Source organism: Culicoides brevitarsis, chromosome 3 (genome assembly GCF_036172545.1).
Source record: "Culicoides brevitarsis isolate CSIRO-B50_1 chromosome 3, AGI_CSIRO_Cbre_v1, whole genome shotgun sequence".
Taxonomy (NCBI): Eukaryota; Metazoa; Arthropoda; class Insecta; order Diptera; family Ceratopogonidae; genus Culicoides; species Culicoides brevitarsis.
Window position 1 is genome coordinate 20,066,801 of NC_087087.1, and position 22,010 is coordinate 20,088,810.

Sequence of the window (22,010 nt, forward strand, 5' to 3'; positions counted from 1 at the left end):
GCCTTGGATATATGTAGAATGTTCTTCTAAATCATAATTGTATATTTATATATAATTATATATATTAGTAATATTTTAGTCTTAGATACATCGATATGCTTTTAGTAGTTTGTTTGCTCATCATTATCTCTTTTTTATTTTAATCGTGGTTTAGCAACATGCATTGAAAAGGAAACATCCTACGAACAAGATGCTCAAACTCTAAGTAAAAGATGCATAATGATTTGCATCATTTGTTGAGTTAGCAAAATTAAAAAGCTGATTTGTCGGATTTTGCAGTCAAACGTGATTTTTTGTGTACTTTACTTTTGAAAGATTGTTTCAAAGCTGAACATGTGGCAGAAGATCAAGATTCCGATTTCTTCTTATTTTAATTATTATCTCATAAATACTCTACAAATATGATGTGGAGAAAATGTGTTGGGACATTCTGTTATGTATAAAGAAACTTCAGCGTTTTGTAACGTTATATAATTAACTAGTAAATTTTCATCGAAATTCTTTATACATGTATCACAACTCGACACTCATTTATGAATAATTGTAGAGAAAATAATGTACAATTTTAGTTTTCGCTCGTATTTTCCTAGTGTGTTGAATTTCATTTGATTTCATTCCTTTTTTTCTAGTCAATGTCTTACTTTAATCATCATTATTCTTATTCGCTATGTACTGCTATGTGTAAAAACTATGGGGTCAATTTTGTTGTATTAATAATATATTTTAATTTTTAAACTAATTCATATTACTTACATTTCATTTTATAGTTCATAACTGTTAAATTATAAACTATAATTATTTCTAACATCGCTTTTATTTTATTATTGTTTATTTTTTATATTGTGTATTTTTCACTTTTTTTAGTTATTTATATTATTTAATATTTACACAGTTTATTGATTTTAAATAATGACTAGAATTTCACTTCATTTTTTTGTGTATATACATTTATAAATGCTCTTTTAACATTTTTAAATTAAGAAAATTTAATTAATTAATTTATTACAATCGTATCATTATTCCTGTAACTTATGGATCAACGTCTTCATAATAAATAATTTTATTTAAAAAAAACCTTATACCTAAATATTTTGTTTCATGTCAGTCAAATATCAATAAGCCTTCTACGAATATAACAAAAATGTATTGTGAGCAATAGTTGAAACAAAAAAAAAACTTAAATAATTTGTTGTAATTTATCCAATGACAAAATTAAATTATTAAATATCTTATTGCTAAACAATTTTTTACACGCCATTTATTAAAGCTCATTGCAGTCGTGTTCTTTAATAATAAAATTTGCTTTTGATAAAAAATTAAACATTTGCGTTTCAATTTTTGTTTCAATATGAATAAATGAATTAATTTAAATATGGTTATAACTTTTAACATAAAACAAAACCATCTCATAGTGTTTTCTGGAATAAATATTAATCTTTTATTTTTTACAAATTTTTTGTAATTCAAGCTCGACATATCGAGATTATCAATATTGCAATGATTCTTATAACATTAGGTACCTAATTAATATATTTTTAATTTTTGAAACTCTTTTTAATGGCTTTTTAAACAAATTTAATTTTTATAAACGCACTTGATGACTAAAATAATTCAATATAATCAATTTTTAGAAGCATTAACTCCGAAAAATATGAAAAGCAAAATGTATAAACTGAGGGAACCTCTATATCAATAAAATGAGTTTTCCATAAGTTAACGTATAAATTGATCTAATCTTCCTGTCTTACAAATTCTCTAACACTTCGTTGGATATTATTGGGCGTATTTTGGTCTATTATATTGTTTATTTTTTCGTCTATAATTAGTGAAACAACTTTTTTATATCAAATTATCGGATCCTATTTTTCATGTAAGTTGTTTAATGCTTATTATTGTTTTATTTTATTTATATTTAAATTCTAGTTTTGTCTTTTAATAATTTATATAATTATATTAGGTACGTATAATATATAATTAGAAAGATGGATTGTTTTGGACTTAAAGTAATACTGAAGATGCAAAAATTGTTTTTGTTATCTTGATATTTCTTGGTGATTTAATAATTTTAGGGAATCATTTTTCGGTAAGTGGAATGCATTGATCAAATTATTATTTGTGCTTCAATAATTTAAAATATAAACGATTTATAACAAGAAATCTTCTCAATAGTTTTTTCGGTGTCAGTAATTCCTTTTAACATTTATTTAAATTGCGGAATAGGGAAAATAACGAATCTACACATACCATTCTTTAACGTCTTTATTATTTCTAGGTTTGGGTTTTTCCGACATTGATCCATTGCGCATTGATCCGTTATGTGAAAATGAACCGCCACCATTCGTATGATGCCCACTATTGATTCCTGCTGACCCGCTACCATTGAACTGCATGTTACTTGCGCCAGCCACATTTCCTAGCAAAGCAGCATTTGGCCCAGGTCCATAATTATATGACTTGTCTTGTTCCGTTTTATATGAGCGTTCTTGGTTTGATTTTAACCATAAGACTAAGAGAATAACAAGAATCACAGCTATTAATACACCGGCAACAATTCCGATTATCATTGCCGTTCGCTCCTCAGTGTCAGTCGTAACACGACCTGGCTTCTTTGGGCGCATTGTCGGATTGTATACGTTTGTGGGATAGTTTTCGGAACGAGAGTGTGGCACATCGGCACGTTGTGTTGAACGTGGCTCATAAATTTTCCCATTACGCTCTCCTTTCCTATGATCATTAATATTGTTACGGCCGTTGCGATCTTCATTTGTCTCAATTATATTATCCGTATCCAAATCTTCTGACCCGGATTCTGTTTCAGGCTCGTTTACTATGGTCGTGGAGGTGTAAACAATAGGTGGACGATATGGTGTAGTTGTTCGACGTTCAGGCGTAGTTTCAGCCTGCGTTGTGGAAGTGCTACTACTTGGCCATAAATAAATTGTTGGCGCTTGACTCGTGTCTGTTGAACTGAATTGATATTGTTTCGTTGTTTGATAAGTTGCAAAGGACGTGGATGAATACGACGGTGACGTTTGTTGCTGTTGTGCTGTTGACGATCCGAATCCTGATCCACTAAATATGCCAGAATCAATTGGAGTAGTACGCTCCTCGGTTTGACTAATATAAATTTTAGGACTGCTCGGGGATTCTTGATCTGTTGTTTTCGAATCAGTAGTGTGTGTACTTTCTTTGGTAAACTGTGTTGATTCTGATTCTGCTTCTAGACATTAATAAAAAAAATCATTTAAATGTAGATAAGAAAATATGATAGTTGATAATGAACCGAATTTACCTGATTTTGATGTACTACCGCCCGCAATGGTACTGACTGTAAATATTTCTGTAACTTCGCCAGACCCTGAACCTGATTTGCAATCTTCATCGTCACATAACCTCGTATCACCACCATCTTCTGACGTTTTTGGTATTTTTTCTTGTTTTGGTTGTTTTGTTGGGGGAATATATACTGGTGTTATGAGGTCATCCCCACTGCCTTCATTAAATGGCGGCGTACACTCATCTTCGTCGTCACCTCGACATCCAGAACCAGCCCCAGAAAATATCAAATCATCCATTACTCCTGGGTAACCACTTGCTGGAGTCTATAAAAAAATTATTTCAAAACAAAAAACATTAATATGTATTAAATTACCTATTTGAAACTTTCTATAATTGTGAATATTTTTTGTGCAATATAATTTATATTGAAAGTATGTGAGCGTGTTAATTCAAACAAACTAATAAAATTAAATTTAATTTATGTAAAGAAGAAAATTTTGAATTTTTCATCAAACATTTTGTATTAGATTAACTGAAAGTAAATATAAATTGTAAGCACTAAGACTCATCATAAATTTGTTTACTTTTTGTGTACAGTTGTATTAAGTGTAGCTGTTTAATGTTTCAAGAGTTTCATGTGTAAAATCTAAAAGCTATTCTATTCAAAACGAAGGTCTTGGTTTGAAATCGTTCTTCAAGGATTACAGCTTCTGATTAGCATTTTAATTAATTTTTTGATATGACTTAGAGCTCACAACTAATTTTAGACATACAAAATATGTGAGTGGCATTCTTGTTTCCTTTCATTAGATAATAATCAAAATGATGATTTATGGAACAATTACAAAATTGATGTGTTAGATAGAAATTTTTAACATGCAAAAACAGTAATTAATTTGAAAGTGAGGAATAGTTTGAGAAGTTTTGAAAGAGAAAAGCTGCTTGTTAAGTATTCAAATCAATAAGGATAACAATAATTTTGTTAGAATTAAAACAAACATGTTTGACAGATGTATATAATAATATTAAAACAAAATAAATTAATAATCTTCATATAATACAGTGCAAAATACTGAGTAATTTTTATAATTTTTGCTAATAAAACTAGTTTTACTTTTTTTGGACCACAGAAAAAGTACATTAAATGTGAAAAATATGTATTTATATTTGTATACACATAACCGAGGAAAGCTCATATGTGCCACTTAATCAATAATTTATGTATACAATTATATTGATAAAAAAATATCGATGCTTGATCATTCAACTTTTCATAGGTATTTGCATATAAATATTTTTTGAAAATTTAATATTTGGATTTCGTGGTATAATCTAACCTGCTGCATTCTTTGAAGAATATTTCTATCTGTTACCCCGGTTACCAGTTGCACATCGCCACGAATTGTGGTGTGTGGATCACGATCAGATGTTAAATCGAGTATTCGGAGGCCATTAATGGACAATCCAGAAATTACTCCAGCGTATGGCCGTTCAATGCGAGACCGTCCATTTCGGCTAACTTTTCCGCCAACATACACAGTTGCCATTGAATTAAATGCCGTTGATTGATGTCCTGTAACAGAATTAAAAAAAAAAAGAAATTTAAGTAGGAGTATTTACTAAAAAAAATAAATATATTACATTTAATTAAAATGACTATTCAGTATTTACAAATTATTAAATAAAATATATTGCATATAAAATATACTATTGTTACCTTGCGCTGATAGTGTTTGGACATTGTAGTCATCTATTTGTAATGTCGCATTTGCTCCATTTCGTACAAATCGTACAACGTGGTAATTATCATCGTTTACTTTTACAGAAATATCACCCAATGGAAGGTCGTTTGTTCCGACATTAAAAACAACAAAAACGTTACCCTCAACCTGTGATGAACAATTAAAATGATTAACAACATACAAAATTAATATCAATTAATACACTAACAATTTCCATTTCAAGATAATCCGGAGTATTTGAGCTTTCGATTCTTAACAAGACAGCATCTGACTTCATGGTAGCAAAACCTAAAGCTATTGAATCATCTTCAGTGTCTGGTTGACGACCTGGTGGGAATTGGTATTGAATTAAACCCTTATTTGCTCCAAACTCGTAGGCAATCGATTCTGTAGAAAGTAAAATTAGTTTTTATCTAAGTAAAACAACATACAATTATGCACCTTCATTGCAAGTAGATCCCATAAAAGAAGTCATATCGCATTCACATGCATATGCATTCCATTGTTGAACACAAACGCCACGATTCGAACAAGCATTTTGACTGCACTTGGTTGGACCCTCGCATCCAGCTACTACTAATGAACTTGGAACTATCGCATCTTCAGTTAAACTAGCAGAGATATCAGCCAAATCCACAGATGCCAAGCATCCCTCAAACCCGCTACGAGATGCGATACTAACGGGCAAACGAGAGTACATATCTTTAAATACTCCTCCCACGTACAAGATTCCTTCTAACTCCAAATAGACATTATTGCCAGCTGTATTGTATACTTCAATTGAGTCGTCTACGATGAGAGTGTGTGTTCTTGGTCCCGGTCGACGAATACTGACGGAATGCCAACGATTGTCATTCATGTGCACTCGCGATTTGTCTCGAATTGTCACGGGACCGTCACCTTGATCAAAAACGTAATGAATATGACCATTTACAAGTTCGACAGCGATAAAGTCGTTCCGCTTTCCACCGTTATAGAACAGCAAACCATTTGGCTCAAGTGTTTTAAATCGGAAGTCTATAAACACATTAGAATATGCTTTGAGCATCGTAAGTCCGACATATGAATGCTTCGATCGGAATGTTACAGGAAGGTATGGATTTCCAGGTGGAGAGTTTACAAAACGAGCTGTCAATTTGAATGTTGTTGTTGGCAGAGAAGTAAGTTCTGGTCCAAGTGTTTTAACAAGATCAATGTATCTGCAATTCAATAAATTTTATTTATGTTTAAATGTGCGTAAAATTATATATGTATGTTTACTCACCTTTGTCCGTTGTAAACAAATCCTTGCATTTGTCCAATAAAGTTTGGCATTGTAGACGTCATTTGAATTTCTTCTTCCGCGTGAAATAATCCACCCAAATGTATCGATTTAACCTCCAAGGTACTATGTTTTCCCAAAATTGTCTCAGCTGCATTTCCATAGCAAAAAGAAAGGAAAAGCCATCGTTGTTTAGCAAAAGATTTGTTTTATTTTCCAAATCATGCACAGAAAGCGCATATGTATTTATAATTCTTTTTCAAAAGAAAATAATTGTTCGTTATCGTGTGCTTTTAAAGAGAGAAGATGACGTGCGTTAAGTTGACATTCGTACAAAATAATAAATAAATATGCATGCTAGGATAAGATGTTTGTTATTGATCTTCATTCATTTATTTTTTATTAAATAAATTTTCACTTTAAACTAAATTAGAGATGTGGAGTTTTTTTACTCGGAAGCAAATAAAAATGTGAAAATGCAGTAAAAAATAATGATGGTTAAAAGTAATTAGGTGCCGCAATTTTTCAAGCAAAACCCACAAATATGCATTTTGCGATACAAAAGCTAGAGACATCTGCTATTATATTTACAATATTTATCACTAACTATGCTCGACACAAAAAATTGGAGCCAATACAACTTCGATTTTTTGTGTGCTTACTATAAGTATTTATAATAAAAGTGGTGAAGGGGTCAAGAAAGTTCACTACCAAATCATATTCGTAAATTGAAATCATAATTACAAATTATAACGGCCTGGTTTAAATTCTAATCAAGCTACTTATATATTTTATATTCTGATTTTTTTTCTAACATGCTCTTAACAGATAAAGTATTTATGATAGCATAACTCCGAAATATTTTTTTTTATTTTTTGCTGTCATAAAAGCTTTATCATTTATTATGGCTCAAGAAAATAGTTTTTGCATTCAAAATTTTGTTGTTTTCATAACTCTTGCAAAAATTATCTTCTTTCGTACATCAATTACAATTTGCCATATTTTTCAGCTTTTGATATTGGTATTATTCATTATATGAAAAGCACTCAAACAACATTTTTGTGCAATAAAATAACGCCCTGACGTTTCGATTCATAATGGTAAGAACCTTTGTCATTTTTCTTCGCAAAGATATAATATTAATAATTTGTATACATATATAAAGTCATTAAATATTCATATACGGCCATGTACAGCCATCAATATTTAGCTACAGGTTCATAGATTTTTAATCTTTTCAATATATTTATTCCATGTTTGTGCTATTTATTTATTATTGAAAGATATTTTGAAGTTGATCTGTTTATTTTATATATGATATTAATAATTAGTTTACTCAAAATTTTAAATTTTTATTTTAGCAAAATTATAAATAATTCAATTTAGTTGTATTGATAAAAAATGTAATAAACGCTTATGTTAAAGCAATTTTTGCTAATAATAATTAATCATGTTATAATAATATAATATTAATTGAAGAATATACATTTATATATATATATATATATATTGGTTTATAGGTATAATGAACTAAGATTATATTAAACACGAAATTTTAATTTGAAATTTGTCTGACATAATAGGTATAAACAATCACAAATAGAAAATCATATATTTTGGTAATAGGTATTGCGAAAAAGTACGTCAGATTTAATGAAAAAAATATGTTTGTGATGAAATAAATAATTAATATTATACTTTAATATGAGTTAAATAGTCTTTCTTGAAAAAATATTTTATACTATCAAATAGACCCGATATAAATTTATGTTGATAAGACCAAATGAACTAAGTATGTATAAGATGTTAAGTTTTAATTGAAATTTTCTGAATTTTGTCTGTAAAATAAAAGCTTGGTGAGTATGTTTTGGATGGTACTCAATTAAATTAAAAAAATTAATAGAAACGCTTAAAAAATAAAATCATACAAGAAAAAAAAAACACAGATTTTTTAAAAATTATCGAACAAGTAATTCAGCTACAAGAAAAGACATAGAGATTTAAAAAGTTACAGTATTGAACTCATTAAGGCATTTTAGAAAAATACGAATAGAGAATAAATAAATACTAGAGTATTTTGAATAATCATGTAAAATGCAACAAAAAATTAAGAAATCGACTGAAAATGATCATAGTTATGTCATCCTTCAAGTTTCCATGAAATTATAAAAATATAATTTTTAAAATCTCAATTATTATGCATTTAAATCAATTAGCACTTTTTCTTTTTTCATCAATAAAATTTTATTAAAAAAATACGTTTCAATCCAAAAAACTATGACAGATTTTCAAATTTCTTGAAATATTGTAGAAAAAATATATAAAACTGCAAGATGACACATTAGAGTTTAAAATTCATATAGAAATTGAAATATATGAATGTAAATTAAGAAAATAACGAAATATCGAGCAAACAACAAGCGAAATTTATATTAAAGCCGTTATCTTTTTTATAAAGTGAATGTAAATATGTTTAAATCAGAATGGCTCTAAAAAAATAAACGATAGTAAAACTAAAATTATGTGTTTTGCTATGAGAAATCATAAGTTTACGAGACAATTTAATATTATAAAATTATGATTTTTATGAAATATAGAAATATTCTTTTGACATTGGCTTTAACTAAAAATAATAAATTACTGTACAAAATTTTCAGATTTTAAAATACGAATCCAAAATTATCCAATTATTAGATAAAACGTAAATATTTATATTCGAAATAAATGAACATTTTTACTTTTTCATTCTCAAATACTTTTACTTTTGGTATAATAATTATACGTTATATAATTCATTATCATAAAAGTTCACGATTATCGAACCAATTATTGATTTTCAATACTTTTTGAAGAGAAAAACGACACGTCACGACACGTATAGGGCTTTTAAATAAGTGCAGTTGATACATACATAACGTACCCCTGACGGGGGTGGCCCCGTCAACTTGAAGTCTTAAATTTGAAGCTCTTCTTGAAAATCTCACCGTGTGCCAGTTATTATCATTAAGAACTCCCTGACCAGCCAACAGATTCTGTAATTGTCAATCATGTTTTTCATAAATTTTTATTTGTCAAAAATGAGGATACCTAGTTAATAAAAAAATAAAATAAACATACCTTTTCTCTGTTATCTAATCTTACACTAGCTCTTACTCGACCTGCCACAAGTGCGATTTCTAACCTATCAGGTGAATTTGATTCTGCACTCGTGAGTAAAAGTAATCCAACAGGTCTGGGAGTCTTAAATCTAAGAACAAGTTCTTCTGTTTGAGTCCGTGTACCTTGTTGGCCACCAAGCCAAACTGTCATATGTTGAGATCCATTAAATGCCAAAGTAGTAGACTCGCGACCGCATGTAGGACCTGTATACAATGTCGCAGAACAGTCACAAAGTGGACGATTCCAACCTTCTGTGCATACGCCTCCGTTCTGACAAGCTGGGATCGCACCAGAACACTGATTTGATACAACATGGCAAGATGGCTTTACAGCTCCTTGAAAACACAACATAAAGCATAATTAAAATATTCGATTTTTATCACTGTTTTTTCAGATAGAATACCTGAATCTTGTTGTCTCGCAAATGCTGCAATATCCACGGGTTTTCCGTTGAGAACCAAGTCTCTGAGACATCCGACATACCCTTGACGTAAAGTGGCAGTCCAAAGAGCTGGTGGTGCCGGAACATCCAGATAAGGTGGTCCAATACCACCAACGTACATGGCACTATCCAATTCAAGTTGTGTAGAGTCACCAGGTGTCTTAAAGTCACTCCATTGTCCGTCAATTGCAACTCGTCCTTCTCTTCCAACGCGTCGTAGACTCAGCTCATGCCAAATTCCTTCATCGACACGTCTTCGACTAGCTCGTACCTTTACAGCACCCGAACCTAAATCAAGATGGACGTATATATGTCCATTGAGCAATTCGACAGCAAAGAAATCGGTCTGAAATTTACATAATTTATATATATAAATATATATATTTTTTAATTTTAAGCAGACGAAAATCTAGTGCTCACCTTTTGATCCTTAATTCCTGTATTTAAAATAATCAATCCATTTGGTTCATTTGTTCTGAACTTAAATGAGATAACGCCTTGTTTTGTCACCTCCCAAGATGGCAAAGTTAAGTAAGAATCGCGGGTGGTAAATGTAACAGGGTCTTGTGGATCGCCAGCTGGACATGTATAGTCAACACGTCCTGCAACTTGAATTAATTTCGATCCTGTTCTCGCTAGGTCAATTAAATTTAATCTCAATGTATCAGCAGAGAACTCAACCTAAAAAGAACCAATTTTATTGGTTTTATTTATTTTTTTTTTTGTGAATTCGGATTTGATAATTACCTTCCGAAGACATCCGACAAAATTATTATGAACACGAGCTCCAGAAAGTGCACGAGGATTAACTGCTCCACCCACATATACTCGAGATGATGAAAGCATTGTGAATTTCCCAGCGATATGAGAATGATCCGTATAGACGTCGTCAACTACTGCAACAAGCTAAAAATTGATAATTAATTATTTAAGTATAAAATGAGTAAGCCATGTCAAATGAAATTTTAAAAAAATAGAAAGTAGTCGTCTAAAGACGACATAGTATACCCCATTTCGATGTTGCATACAGTTCCCATAGGTCTAATGGTTTCCATAGGTCTCATAAATCCCATTGTTCCCAGTAGTTCCCATAGGTCTCATTGTTCCCAATAGTTCCCATAGGTCTCATAGTTCCCAAAAGTTCCCATAGGTCTCATAGTTCCCAATAGTTCCCATAGGTCTTATAGTTCCCAATAGTTCCCATAGTTCCCAATAGATTCCATAGTTTATCCCATACAGAATTTGAATAAATAAAGAAAATTTCTTTGAATAATTTAGTAACAAATGCTAAAAATACTAAAAATTATCTGAAGCGGCCTAGTTAAAAAATATACTAAAAACTTACTCGACAAAAACTTGTAATTGAGGAAATTTCTTGTATTCTTCTATGGATTGTAACTTTGTGCCATTGATGATCATCGAAACGAATTCTTGCGGGTTTAATATGCATTTCTTGCTTTCCATTTGACAATCCCATTGTTAAACTTACACCACCATCTCTTAACGCTAGATTCAAATAGTCCGTGCCATGTCCTAGTAAATTTTTATCGTTCAGTATAAATGAGGTAATTGAACAAAGTACAAAGCAATAATGTATGTACCTGTATAGAATAGTAGACCATTTGGCTGTCGTGTTCTAAAATACAGAGAAATGGCATCTTGTGCACTTACAATAGGTTCACCTCCAGTTTGTCCCAGATCATACGACAAGAATTCTGTACCGCGAAACGTTGCTTCAGAAGGTGCTTTATCTGATTGAATAAAAAATACTTTTCAAATTGTTCTTTAGTGTGTTTTAATACTTTAATCACCTCTTTCGCAGTAAGTTCCCTCGTATTCTAGATTTCTACATTCGCATATAGGACCGTTATCGGTTGAGATACAGATTCCGTTATGTAAGCATGGATCATTTTTTTCGCAGGCATCCGTTATATTACTTCTTAAACCCTGTAAATTTACAAAAATTAAACCCTTTGAACCCTTTCAAAGGTCAATTCATGTTGTTACTTACACGTGCCACCTTTTCTTTGTTGGGCAATTCATTTCCATCACAAGGCATATCGCCACATTTAATGTCACGTTGCGCTCGTTGCTCCTGCCTCCGAGGCCCAACATTCGGTGCATCAGCATACACTAAATTCCTAACTGAGCCTCGAAACCGTGGCTCGAATATCACACTCGGTAATGCTAACAATGCTAGCTTGGCATTATACCAATTTGGCATTCCACCAACAAAGACATCGGAATTTGTGGCAAATTTACCAAATTGGAATTCTTTCCCTCGTGAATCCTTATACTGTGCCACGCCGTCCACAGTGAGGGTTGTGCGTTCATCACTACGAAGTACCTGAAATTGGAAAAAGTGGTTTGTATTTAGTAAACATGTTTTATAGATGAAAAATATAAGACAGTCATCATTTTAACAAAATGTACCTAATAGGTATAAGTTTAATTGCAACAAGACACACATGAATCGATCATATATTAACCTTAATTTTTGACGAAAAGAAAAAAAATATTTAGAGTAAAATTCGCTAATTTGAATATGTAATTAAAATATCAATTCTTTAAACATATGTAAGTAACTGTGTATATGTAAAATTTGACTTTTTTTACAATCTGATTTGAGCAATAATGACAAATACTGTCATCGTTAAAATACAAATTGTCTAATGATTCATTTGTCTAAACCAATTTTAAATAAAAAATCATCGAGATCAGCATGAAATCAAGTACATATAAACTCAAAACATGAATCCCCTACTGTTTCTTAAAAAACATGCAGCTGCTTTAATCAATGAAATTACGGCTACAGTTGATTTTAAGTTTAAGTTGAATATTATCGAAACAGTTTTATAGACGATTATAGATACTAGAAAAACTAGGCTTTCCTGTTGCATATTCATAGTCCTGTTTTTGTGTAAATTTACTTAGAAATTCTTTGTATAAATTAATAAAATAAAATTCATAAATCGAGTTTTTGACAAAATAATAATATAATATTATCTAATTTATCTCAATCAATAAAAATATACATTTTTCGTTAGAACTCGTTAAAATATACTGTAAACGAAAACGAATATCAAAAGTAAGCTTGATAAATTAGTGAAAGTGACTGGTGAATTGTCACGGTAAAATAAAGAAAAGTCACGAACTAACAAAAAATAAATAAAAAAAATAAGCCAAACACCAAAAATATTTAAGAGGCAACATTAAAAAAGAAAAAAAATAAAAAAAAAATTTTTTTTTTTTACTAAATTTTTGACGTTTTTGAACGTTAATCGTTAATTGAAGATATTAAAATAATTTTTACTTTTATTATTTTAAGTTTTTAAGTCAAAACTTTAATAAAATTTCACAAAATAAAAATTTAAGAAAAAATAAAAAATTTCTTCACGTGACTCAAAAATTTTTTCATCAAATTTTCGATAGATAATGCATTTTTAAAGCAAGTTAAGTTCATATCTAATGTAATTTTAATTTTTACTGGACATTATTATCGTTTTTTAATCAAAAAGTACCAAAAAATGTCAAAATTTTTCCTTATTTGTTTATTATTTTTATTTTTCCGCCTGAATTTTTTCGGCAAAATTGGAGGGGGGGCGACATAAAGTGAAATAATTAAATTTAATGGCCTAATCAAAAATTTTGAATTTGGTAACATTACAAAATATTTTGTAAATTATTCGATTGATCCATAATTTCGTTTGAGCAATGAAAGACTGGTCCAAAAATGACTCAGTTTGTTGAAGTTAAAAATCACGAGTTTTTCAAATTTAAATTAGAAGTATAAATAACTTTTTAAAATAATCTCAGAATCTTATTTTCGAACATAAAATTACAGATCAGTTCAAAATTTTACAAATATCTTTATGATCTTACCCACATAGGTGAATTTTTTTCCTCAAAACAATCTTAATGTTATTATTTATGATTGTTAATTAATTTAAACACGTAATTGATACATATAATGGATTTTAAACTCACTTGCTTGTTTGATTGGCAAATTGCCAAACCATATAAAACTGAAATGTCTGTATCTTTGACTTCGTGAAAATCTAAATCCATTTGCAAGAATGATATTCAAAGCATATAAGTGCTTTGAAAGCCACACAAATTGTTATTAGGTTGGGTTTGAGAATGCATCACCGCGGTCCGAAGACCTATTGTGAGTGTTATTGTTGTTAATACATAGACTAAAATTAAACGCTTGATGTGTTTATTAATTCAATTTTAAGCCAGAGTTTTGTTCGCAAATCACTAAAATCTAATTGAAGGATGTAGCTTAAAAATAAACGTATAAGGATTTAAAAAAACATTGAAAACACAAAAGCAAAAGTAAAATTCTTTTTCGACTAAACAAAAAAATACAGATTTATATTTCTTTTCTGGTGTAGGGTGCATGCGTAGAACTTCATTATTGCCGCCTACAATACCAAATCTACGGAATGCGTCATTGTACGAACACAATTGTATGTATATCAAAAAGCGATTTCATTCACAAAACGTCTATCAAACACGGGTCTAAATTGTTCATTCATTATTTTTGAATAATTAATAAATAAGCAACGAAATACTTCAAGGTCGTTAATCATCATTATATGCAATTACTGTTTCTTTTTATTAAACATATTTGTTCACACAAATAAGGAAAGTATAAGGAAATTGGAAGTATATTGATTATATCCTATTACCATCGAATTTCGTTTTTCAAACAATCAAACAATATTCTTCGTTATTTTGATTCGATTTTTATTATCGTTGCTACTGATGACCTTGAAATACAAGTATGACATTGTAAAAGGATTTATGTACATATATTTAGCTACACATTTCATTACTATTTAAAATTCTTTCGTGTTTCTCTTTATGGTCGTATGTTTAAAACTTCGTATAGAAGAAAATTATGAAAAAAAAAAACAATAATAATAATATTAACTTACTTGCACTTTATGCCAGTGACCATCGTGTAAGTCACGTCCCACTGTAATTATTTGTGCTCCACCACCTAAGTTATAGCGCAAACGAAGTGCACCCTCTACCAATTTCAACTCAAAAAAGTCATAGGTACCACCGTCGTCCGTGTACATTACAAGACCATTTGGTTGTTCCGTCTTAAATTCTAACTCTAATGTCCCGTTAAGGCCCGTATACCACTTTCGGAACTGTGCAAAGGAGTTTTGCGTACCATCTAGCACAAAACCATTACAACTGTCTGTTGAAAGTAGCAAAACAAGCACAAAGTGGAAAGCCGTAACTAATATTGTAAATGAAGATTTAACTTTACAACGGCGATATTTCAGCAGGGATGATGATTTTTTAGATGATTTCAGAGCATTTTTACTAGTTAATTCTTGATGTAGCATTTTTTTGAATATATTTAATTCCATTTTGATTGATCACTTTAAATCTTTAGTTATTTTATTTCATACATTTTATTTTATACTCAAAGTTATCGAACGATACCTAAAAAAATAATATCACTTTTCCTAATATATATTTACATAGACATGACGTATTTTATAATTTCAAAAGTTTAAAACATCTTGTATCTTCATATTAAATTGTACTTTTTCCACGTACGATGTAAGTAAATTCAAAATTTTTTATACACATTGAGTTGATTGAATTTTTGATGTTCAAATGTTTGCTGCTTCTGTTGTTGAACACATATTCGCAATACAATTTCCATGCATTTTATGATTTTTTCTAAAAGTATTATTTTTTTCGTTACTTCACTACTATACTTTTCTTTATCATATACTTTATTTACAGCATATCACGAGGACACAATATACACACGTTTTCTTTTCTTTTATTCTTGTGTTTTTTTCAATGTAATTACATTATGTATGGAAAATGCCTTCTCATCGTACAAATTGTATCTATAAACAGCTTAACTCCGTGTATATTTTAGCAGTACGAAATCTATAGTGTAAAACATATATGTATGTGCAAAGAAAAATCGATAATTTACACTCTACTATACATTTTTCAGCATCAGGACTAAAACTAGAGGTTTATTCGGAGTACTTATTTGTGTCTATTTAGTTGATAGTTCTTCTACTTTTCATATCAATTTACTTATCATTAAATAACTTTTATCATTCACTAAACCTTTGTGCTAACTTTTGGGTGCTAGGCATCAGATTTGGTGAAAAATAAAGAGTATCTTTAATGGGTACATGTTAGATTTTTACATTTATTCACTTTTGTTAACTGCTCTCACAGGACTTATGTATCATTCTTAACACTATATTACATTTTTTTTACTTTTCAATTTTATTTTTATCTTAGTTTGGTAGGTAACGCGTTTTCTTTTATTTTTTTTTTTTAAATATTTTCAAATTAATGAGCAAGTATCTTTAGAGAAACTTATGTATTGCAGCTCTTATACACGACTGAGGAATATTTTTTTGTATAAACTGGAATTTAACATCAGCAATATTGGTTTGAGTCCTACTACGTTATAGTATTCGCAAATACGCTTGCGTCATGCACGAAGCTGAACTTCGGCTTCCAGGAAACCACTATATTTTCCATTTTATACGAAAACTTCGACTTTTACTTAGTAGTCGTTCGTATGTCATGTTTGTTGCTTTACTATTACATCACATGTAAAATCAAATCATTTTTCGGTATATATGAATGTGTGTGTTTTGTATATGAACGAAAGCACTAGCATAAAATACCTTTTCAATAACGGCTATAAAATGAAAACAGATATAAAGCAAACTTAATCATCTTTTTTTACTAATATTTTAAAATTTATCAATTCATTATATAGAACAGAAGTCTCTAAGATCATATGGTTTAACGTTTGACTATAGAACTAAGAGTGCAATTTTTTTTTGCAGAAGACATAAATTCACACATTTGAACGATTTCATGTCACAACTAAGCTATAACAAGGTTGCTTTGGGATCTCTGTTATAATTATCATTGGGTGCATTCAAGATTGCTCATCGATGGACATCAATGATTTTTTCCAAAATTTTTTTATCGAACGCGTTCAAGTTAAATAAGATGGATTGTTCGATTCATCGGGACACATCGACACTCGTAAAAATATGTCATTAAAGTCAAAAATATTCATCAAAAAACAGATTTATGATCGAAAAAATATCACAGAAAAAAATCATGATGTAAGCGATGAGTGATTTTGAATGCACCCATTGTATCTATTAACGTTACTAATAGCAGATAAATTTATGAATGGCATTGTCTCTGATTTACTTAATTCGCTCACTATAAATATCGAGCAATATCATAAATATTCGTGTTAAAATTTAATGGAGACGCCACCTAATAGCTTCAATTCATTCAATATTGAAAGGTGTTCATTTGGAAATATACAATTGATAACTTCCTTTAACTTCCAAATATCACATTACTATCAAACGATTCTGATGAAGTATAGGAAATTTGTCCGTTAAAGTTTGTATCATTCGAGTGACTCCTTGTTTATTTTTTGAAAGCTTTTGTTTTAGTACAGCACCATCTTGTAGGACTATTCAAAGTAATGTTCGGCTTTTTTCTGGGAGAAAAATGAAACGTATACATGAACTTTAATATAAATTTCACTTCATATATTCTATAGCACCAGAAGTTGAAGACGACGACATTTTTCCATGTGAATATCATTTTATGAATGTGTGTCAGACATGCTCAATCCATCCTTGTGTTACGTTGGTGTATGAAGTTGTTTATATCTATATGATGCAAGCCCAACACGAAAGTTGTTATCGCCATCATTGATAAAAATTGTTTCATTCAATTTTGTACCGTGACGGGTTTCGCACATAAAAGCACATCATTTGACAGAGCTGTTAATAACCATTGTGGATTCTTTTTATAATATTAATACTAATATAACTAAAAGTTTGTATATTAAACGCGTAAAAAATAGTATAAAGGTGCCAAAAATTAATGTGATGATGATTCAGAATATGAGGAAAACGGAAGAGATTTTATAAGTCTTGCAAATTAAAAATAAAAATCAATCAATAATTAATAAAACTATTTTTTGCAATTTTAGTATTTTACAAAATTTGTTCTAAAAAAAGAATATTGAATAATATAGTAAAATTGAATCTCAATATAATTAGAGAATAATAAAGAAAGTATCTTAATTGTTGCATGAACCACATTACCAAGAAACTTGGAAAAGCAAACCACATAAAAAAGGCAGTGTACATTGTATTAACATGATAAATATAATTTTAATAAAACTAATGTAAAAGATCTCGAATCTTTAAATGAGCAGAGAAAACTAGTGAGCATTTCAATAAAGCTGATCTAAGAAACCTGGCTATCACAATTAAAGTGGTTTGAGATTGGAAACAGTGGAACATCTAATTCAAACATATTACATTTCTGTTAATCTAAAAATGTTTTCTTTCTGTGCAAAACCACCGCAGTCAACTAATAACCAACCAAATTATTCGCAGTCAGGTAAGTGACACAGTTTTGTACTTAAAATATCTTATTTTTTCAAAGAAGGAAAAAAAGACAAATCCACGGCTTTGTTTAACATTAAGCCTGTTTTTTCTTCGTTAAAAATTATCATCACATACAAGCATGATTTATGAATATTTTATTGCCTTCAAAGCTTTTTATATCGCATCATCTCACTTACTCTAGGTACGCTTGAATATGTGAGAATCTGAGTTTCTCTTCAAGGATTTCTTTGTGGATTTAAAAAAAATGTTGATATACATACAATCATACCTACATATTAAATTTAGATTTAAAACAAAATACCTTTGATTTTAAAAAGTTTAAGTAACTAAATAATTCTAAAGGCTAAAATGATTTGATCATTTATAAAAATAAAACTACCACTGATCTACACTTAAACATGTATATGATATAAAAAAAAAATTAAAATTATTATTTAAATTTATTTATTTCAATTTTTATTGTAATCTATTTTAATTGAAAGTACTATCTACCCCAATTTACTACAGACAAAGTGTTCGATTTTATTAATGGGAAGACAAAAACTTTTTGAAAGAACTTTGCTCTGATTTCCAATAATATTTTTTTTTTTATTTTGAACTTTTTGTCTCAAAAACTTTTTTCAATATGGGGATTTTAAGGTATCTACTTTAACTTAACATTGAATTTTGATTTTAATTTTTCATTCACGGTCATTGGATTTTCGACTTTTGAAATGGGTCATGGGACAAAAAGTTCAAAAAAATTATAAATTTTTAAATTTGTGAATTTGTAAATTTTTAAATTTTTAAATTTGTAAATTTAATTGTAAAATAAAGTGAACAAGTTAACTTGCGCATATCAGCTTAACTTATTCAGATAAAAATATATTTTTTTTTTACTTTTTTTCGATCGTCGATAGTTGTGATTTTTATTTATTTTCAAAGATATTTTTTGTTTTTTATTGCACTTATTCTTAAAAAAGATTTATGAAAAAAAATATTGATACATATTTAATTCGTAAGTAATCAAAAAATTAAAAAAGGAATGTACTTTTACGTCCATTTTGATATAAAAAAATATTGTAATAATCACAAATAAGAGATATATAAATCTATGGTAAAAAAAATATGTGTTAAATGTTGTTATCTTATAAACATAGCTGTTAGATATTAAGTAGTTGGAAAATTAATAAAACCCAAAAAATAGAAAAGTTTTGTCATATTAAAAGCAACACATGCTATCGTGGTATTTGATTATGATACTTTTAATTCTCATATTAATGAATTCTACGTAAAAATATAAATTGGTAAATGAAAAGTTTATTTCATATTATTAATTTTCTCTATTACTAGATAGATTTTTTAAATCATTAGATGCTTGAGTGAACTTATATCAACATCTATTGTTATATAGATTTTTGGTCCTGTTATTCTTTGGTTTCATTTTTGTAACTGACATTTTATTTTAATTTCAGGCACAATGGCACGACAAATAAAAGGTGGATATTTGCTGAGATATAAAAGTTCGTATACAGTAAAAATACATTCCGTATACTTACATGGAACATTCCATTTTAAAAAATACTAAAATCCCGGTTCGTTTTCAACCGTATGTAAAAATTAATGTACTCGAGGCGACTGATGATCCAGATGAACAAACATTTTGAAGTAACTTGAAATTTCGACCTACAAATGCTACATTTTGCCCATATTTTGCGAAAACATTTTTTAAAACTATCGTAAAATTTTGAAATTAGCCAAAGCAAAAGTTTATTTTTTTTTTCAAATTTTTATTACGGTTTTAGGGAAAAATCCAATCCCTGATTTTAGTATTTTTTAAAATGGAATGCACCATATATATTAAACGAAATTGTATTGAATTTTCAGGACAGCTATTTTGGAATACATGGTCTGAAGAATATGTTGTCCTATATGATGATTCAACAATGGCCTGGTACACGGTAAATTAATTTTTATTAACTATATTCTTCGTTCTACGTTTATAATTGATATAGTCTTAACTGTTATAAACATGTTTTTCTTTATGCGTACATATTTAAGGAGCCTGGCAAATCTTCCCCTAATGGAAAAGTATTAATTAAAGAAAGTCCTGAAATGTTGGCAATTGCCAACTGGACTTCTCAAATTCCATGCCGTCCACCACTCCCAGAAGGATGTCATTTAGCGCAACTAATTGCACTGGGATGTCGTCGTAGAAAATCAAAGGTGTATTGGATGCTAGCTAAATCTGAATCAGAAGTTGGAGAATGGATAGCGGCGATTGCAAAAACCGTAAGCTACAAAATATTGAGCTCTATATTTTTTTGAATAACATTATTGTTTTTAGCTCCCACCGCCACCTACAATAGAATTAATCGTTGATAAAAGACACTTATTAGGTATACTGAAACGACCGATTGTGCGGGTCCGACGTAAGTTCCATTAAATTTCTTAGGATATTTGAGAAAAGTTAAAGTAAAATTTATTTATCATTGTACGATTATTTGCATAACTTAGCGTCAACTACAGCTGAAAATGTTGAGCGAAAAAAGGTGACAACACAAAACAATATATACTCAATTGAATCAGCTGTCAAAACCCAGACGCCGGTTGCAATACTACGACGCAATAGTATTACGTCGGATAAAAAGGGAACACTAGCGTGTGCGCTACCCTGGGGTTTTGGATACGGTTGGTCAACTTTATCTAACGGAATTTGGGGTGGGGGTAAGCCATAGTGTGGAAAGCTATAAGTTTTAAAGTTGAACGATTTTTCTTTTCTATTCTCATCTAAACATGTTATTCAGCTTTAACCTGGTCTCAAGCTGATGATGCACTCGCTTTGCATGCAGTCCCGCATGTCCATTGCTCAAATTTGACAGATACAATGGGAGTCGATGGCGTTGTTGCAGATTGCTATCACAATACACATACTGATTACAGCGGTGGTAATGATTGGCATAACAATTGTGATGATTTGACAGTAGACGATGCCGATTATGCAATGGATTTTGGGGATTTTATGTTTTAAATTTATTTTAATGAATATTCTCTCTCTCTCTCGAAGATATCACGGTCCAACAAATTATTTAAAAATCCTGAATCTTAAAAATTCTGAAACCTATTGGAGTTGATAGAGGACTAAAAAATATTCGATACGTATTTTATTGTTTGACTGTAGCAGATTAAATTATTTTTGATGAATTTTACGTATGGAATTACCCAATACGTATCGAATATTTTTTAGTCCTCTATCAACTCCAATAGGTTTCAGAATTTTTTTTAAATAATTTGTTGGACCGTGTATTTATTAAAATATATTTGTATGATTTTAAGAAATAGGTATTTAATGTTTATATTTGTCGAAAAAAAAAATACCTAAATTAAAAGTAAAAAAAAAAAAAATAGTTTATGTATTTTCAAGGTTTAAAATTTCGAACAAATATTGATTATCAATTATAATTGGAAATGTTACCGATATTTTATTTTGATTTTGGACTAATATTCAAATTAGACAAATTTCCGGTACAAGTTTTCTTTCTATTGCCTGTATAATAATTTTTTCCTATTGAAATATCTTATAATTGGTACTTGTTTTACAACTTGTGCTTAAATGAAGAAAAACTTAATTGCATGTTATTTAGAAAGCAAAAGATTAAAATGTTTTTGTGATAGAACACGTTCAA

The 22,010-nt window shown here is 29.5% G+C and overlaps 2 protein-coding genes across 3 annotated transcripts; one reads left to right on the forward strand and one right to left on the reverse strand.

Annotated features, from left to right (window-relative positions):
* Nucleotides 1-1,424: 1,424 nt before the first annotated feature.
* On the reverse strand, nt 1,425-16,263 carry LOC134834274 (neurexin 1). 2 transcript variants are annotated; one of them, XM_063848869.1, is made up of 19 exons: nt 16,084-16,263; nt 15,648-15,811; nt 14,827-15,349; nt 11,895-12,230; nt 11,695-11,830; nt 11,485-11,634; nt 11,229-11,416; nt 10,631-10,789; nt 10,304-10,564; nt 9,845-10,229; nt 9,400-9,776; nt 9,203-9,314; nt 6,286-6,433; nt 5,463-6,220; nt 5,230-5,408; nt 4,997-5,168; nt 4,617-4,852; nt 3,293-3,602; nt 1,425-3,220 (listed from the first exon to the last, which is right to left on the reverse strand). In XM_063848869.1, exons 3-19 carry the CDS (start codon nt 15,271-15,273, stop codon nt 2,235-2,237), a joined length of 5,340 nt encoding a protein of 1,779 aa, XP_063704939.1. In that variant the 5' UTR covers nt 15,274-15,349; nt 15,648-15,811; nt 16,084-16,263; the 3' UTR covers nt 1,425-2,234. The 2 variants fall into 2 exon arrangements, with proteins under 2 accessions (XP_063704939.1, XP_063704938.1); XM_063848868.1 differs by having other exon boundaries at nt 9,194-9,314.
* Nucleotides 16,264-17,928: 1,665 nt separating this feature from the next.
* Nucleotides 17,929-21,355, forward strand: LOC134835065 (uncharacterized). Its single transcript, XM_063849916.1, has 7 exons — nt 17,929-18,337; nt 19,800-19,847; nt 20,212-20,285; nt 20,386-20,616; nt 20,672-20,756; nt 20,842-21,051; nt 21,132-21,355. Exons 1-7 carry the CDS (start codon nt 18,274-18,276, stop codon nt 21,353-21,355), a joined length of 936 nt encoding a protein of 311 aa, XP_063705986.1. The 5' UTR covers nt 17,929-18,273.
* The last annotated feature ends 655 nt before the right edge of the window (nt 21,356-22,010 follow it).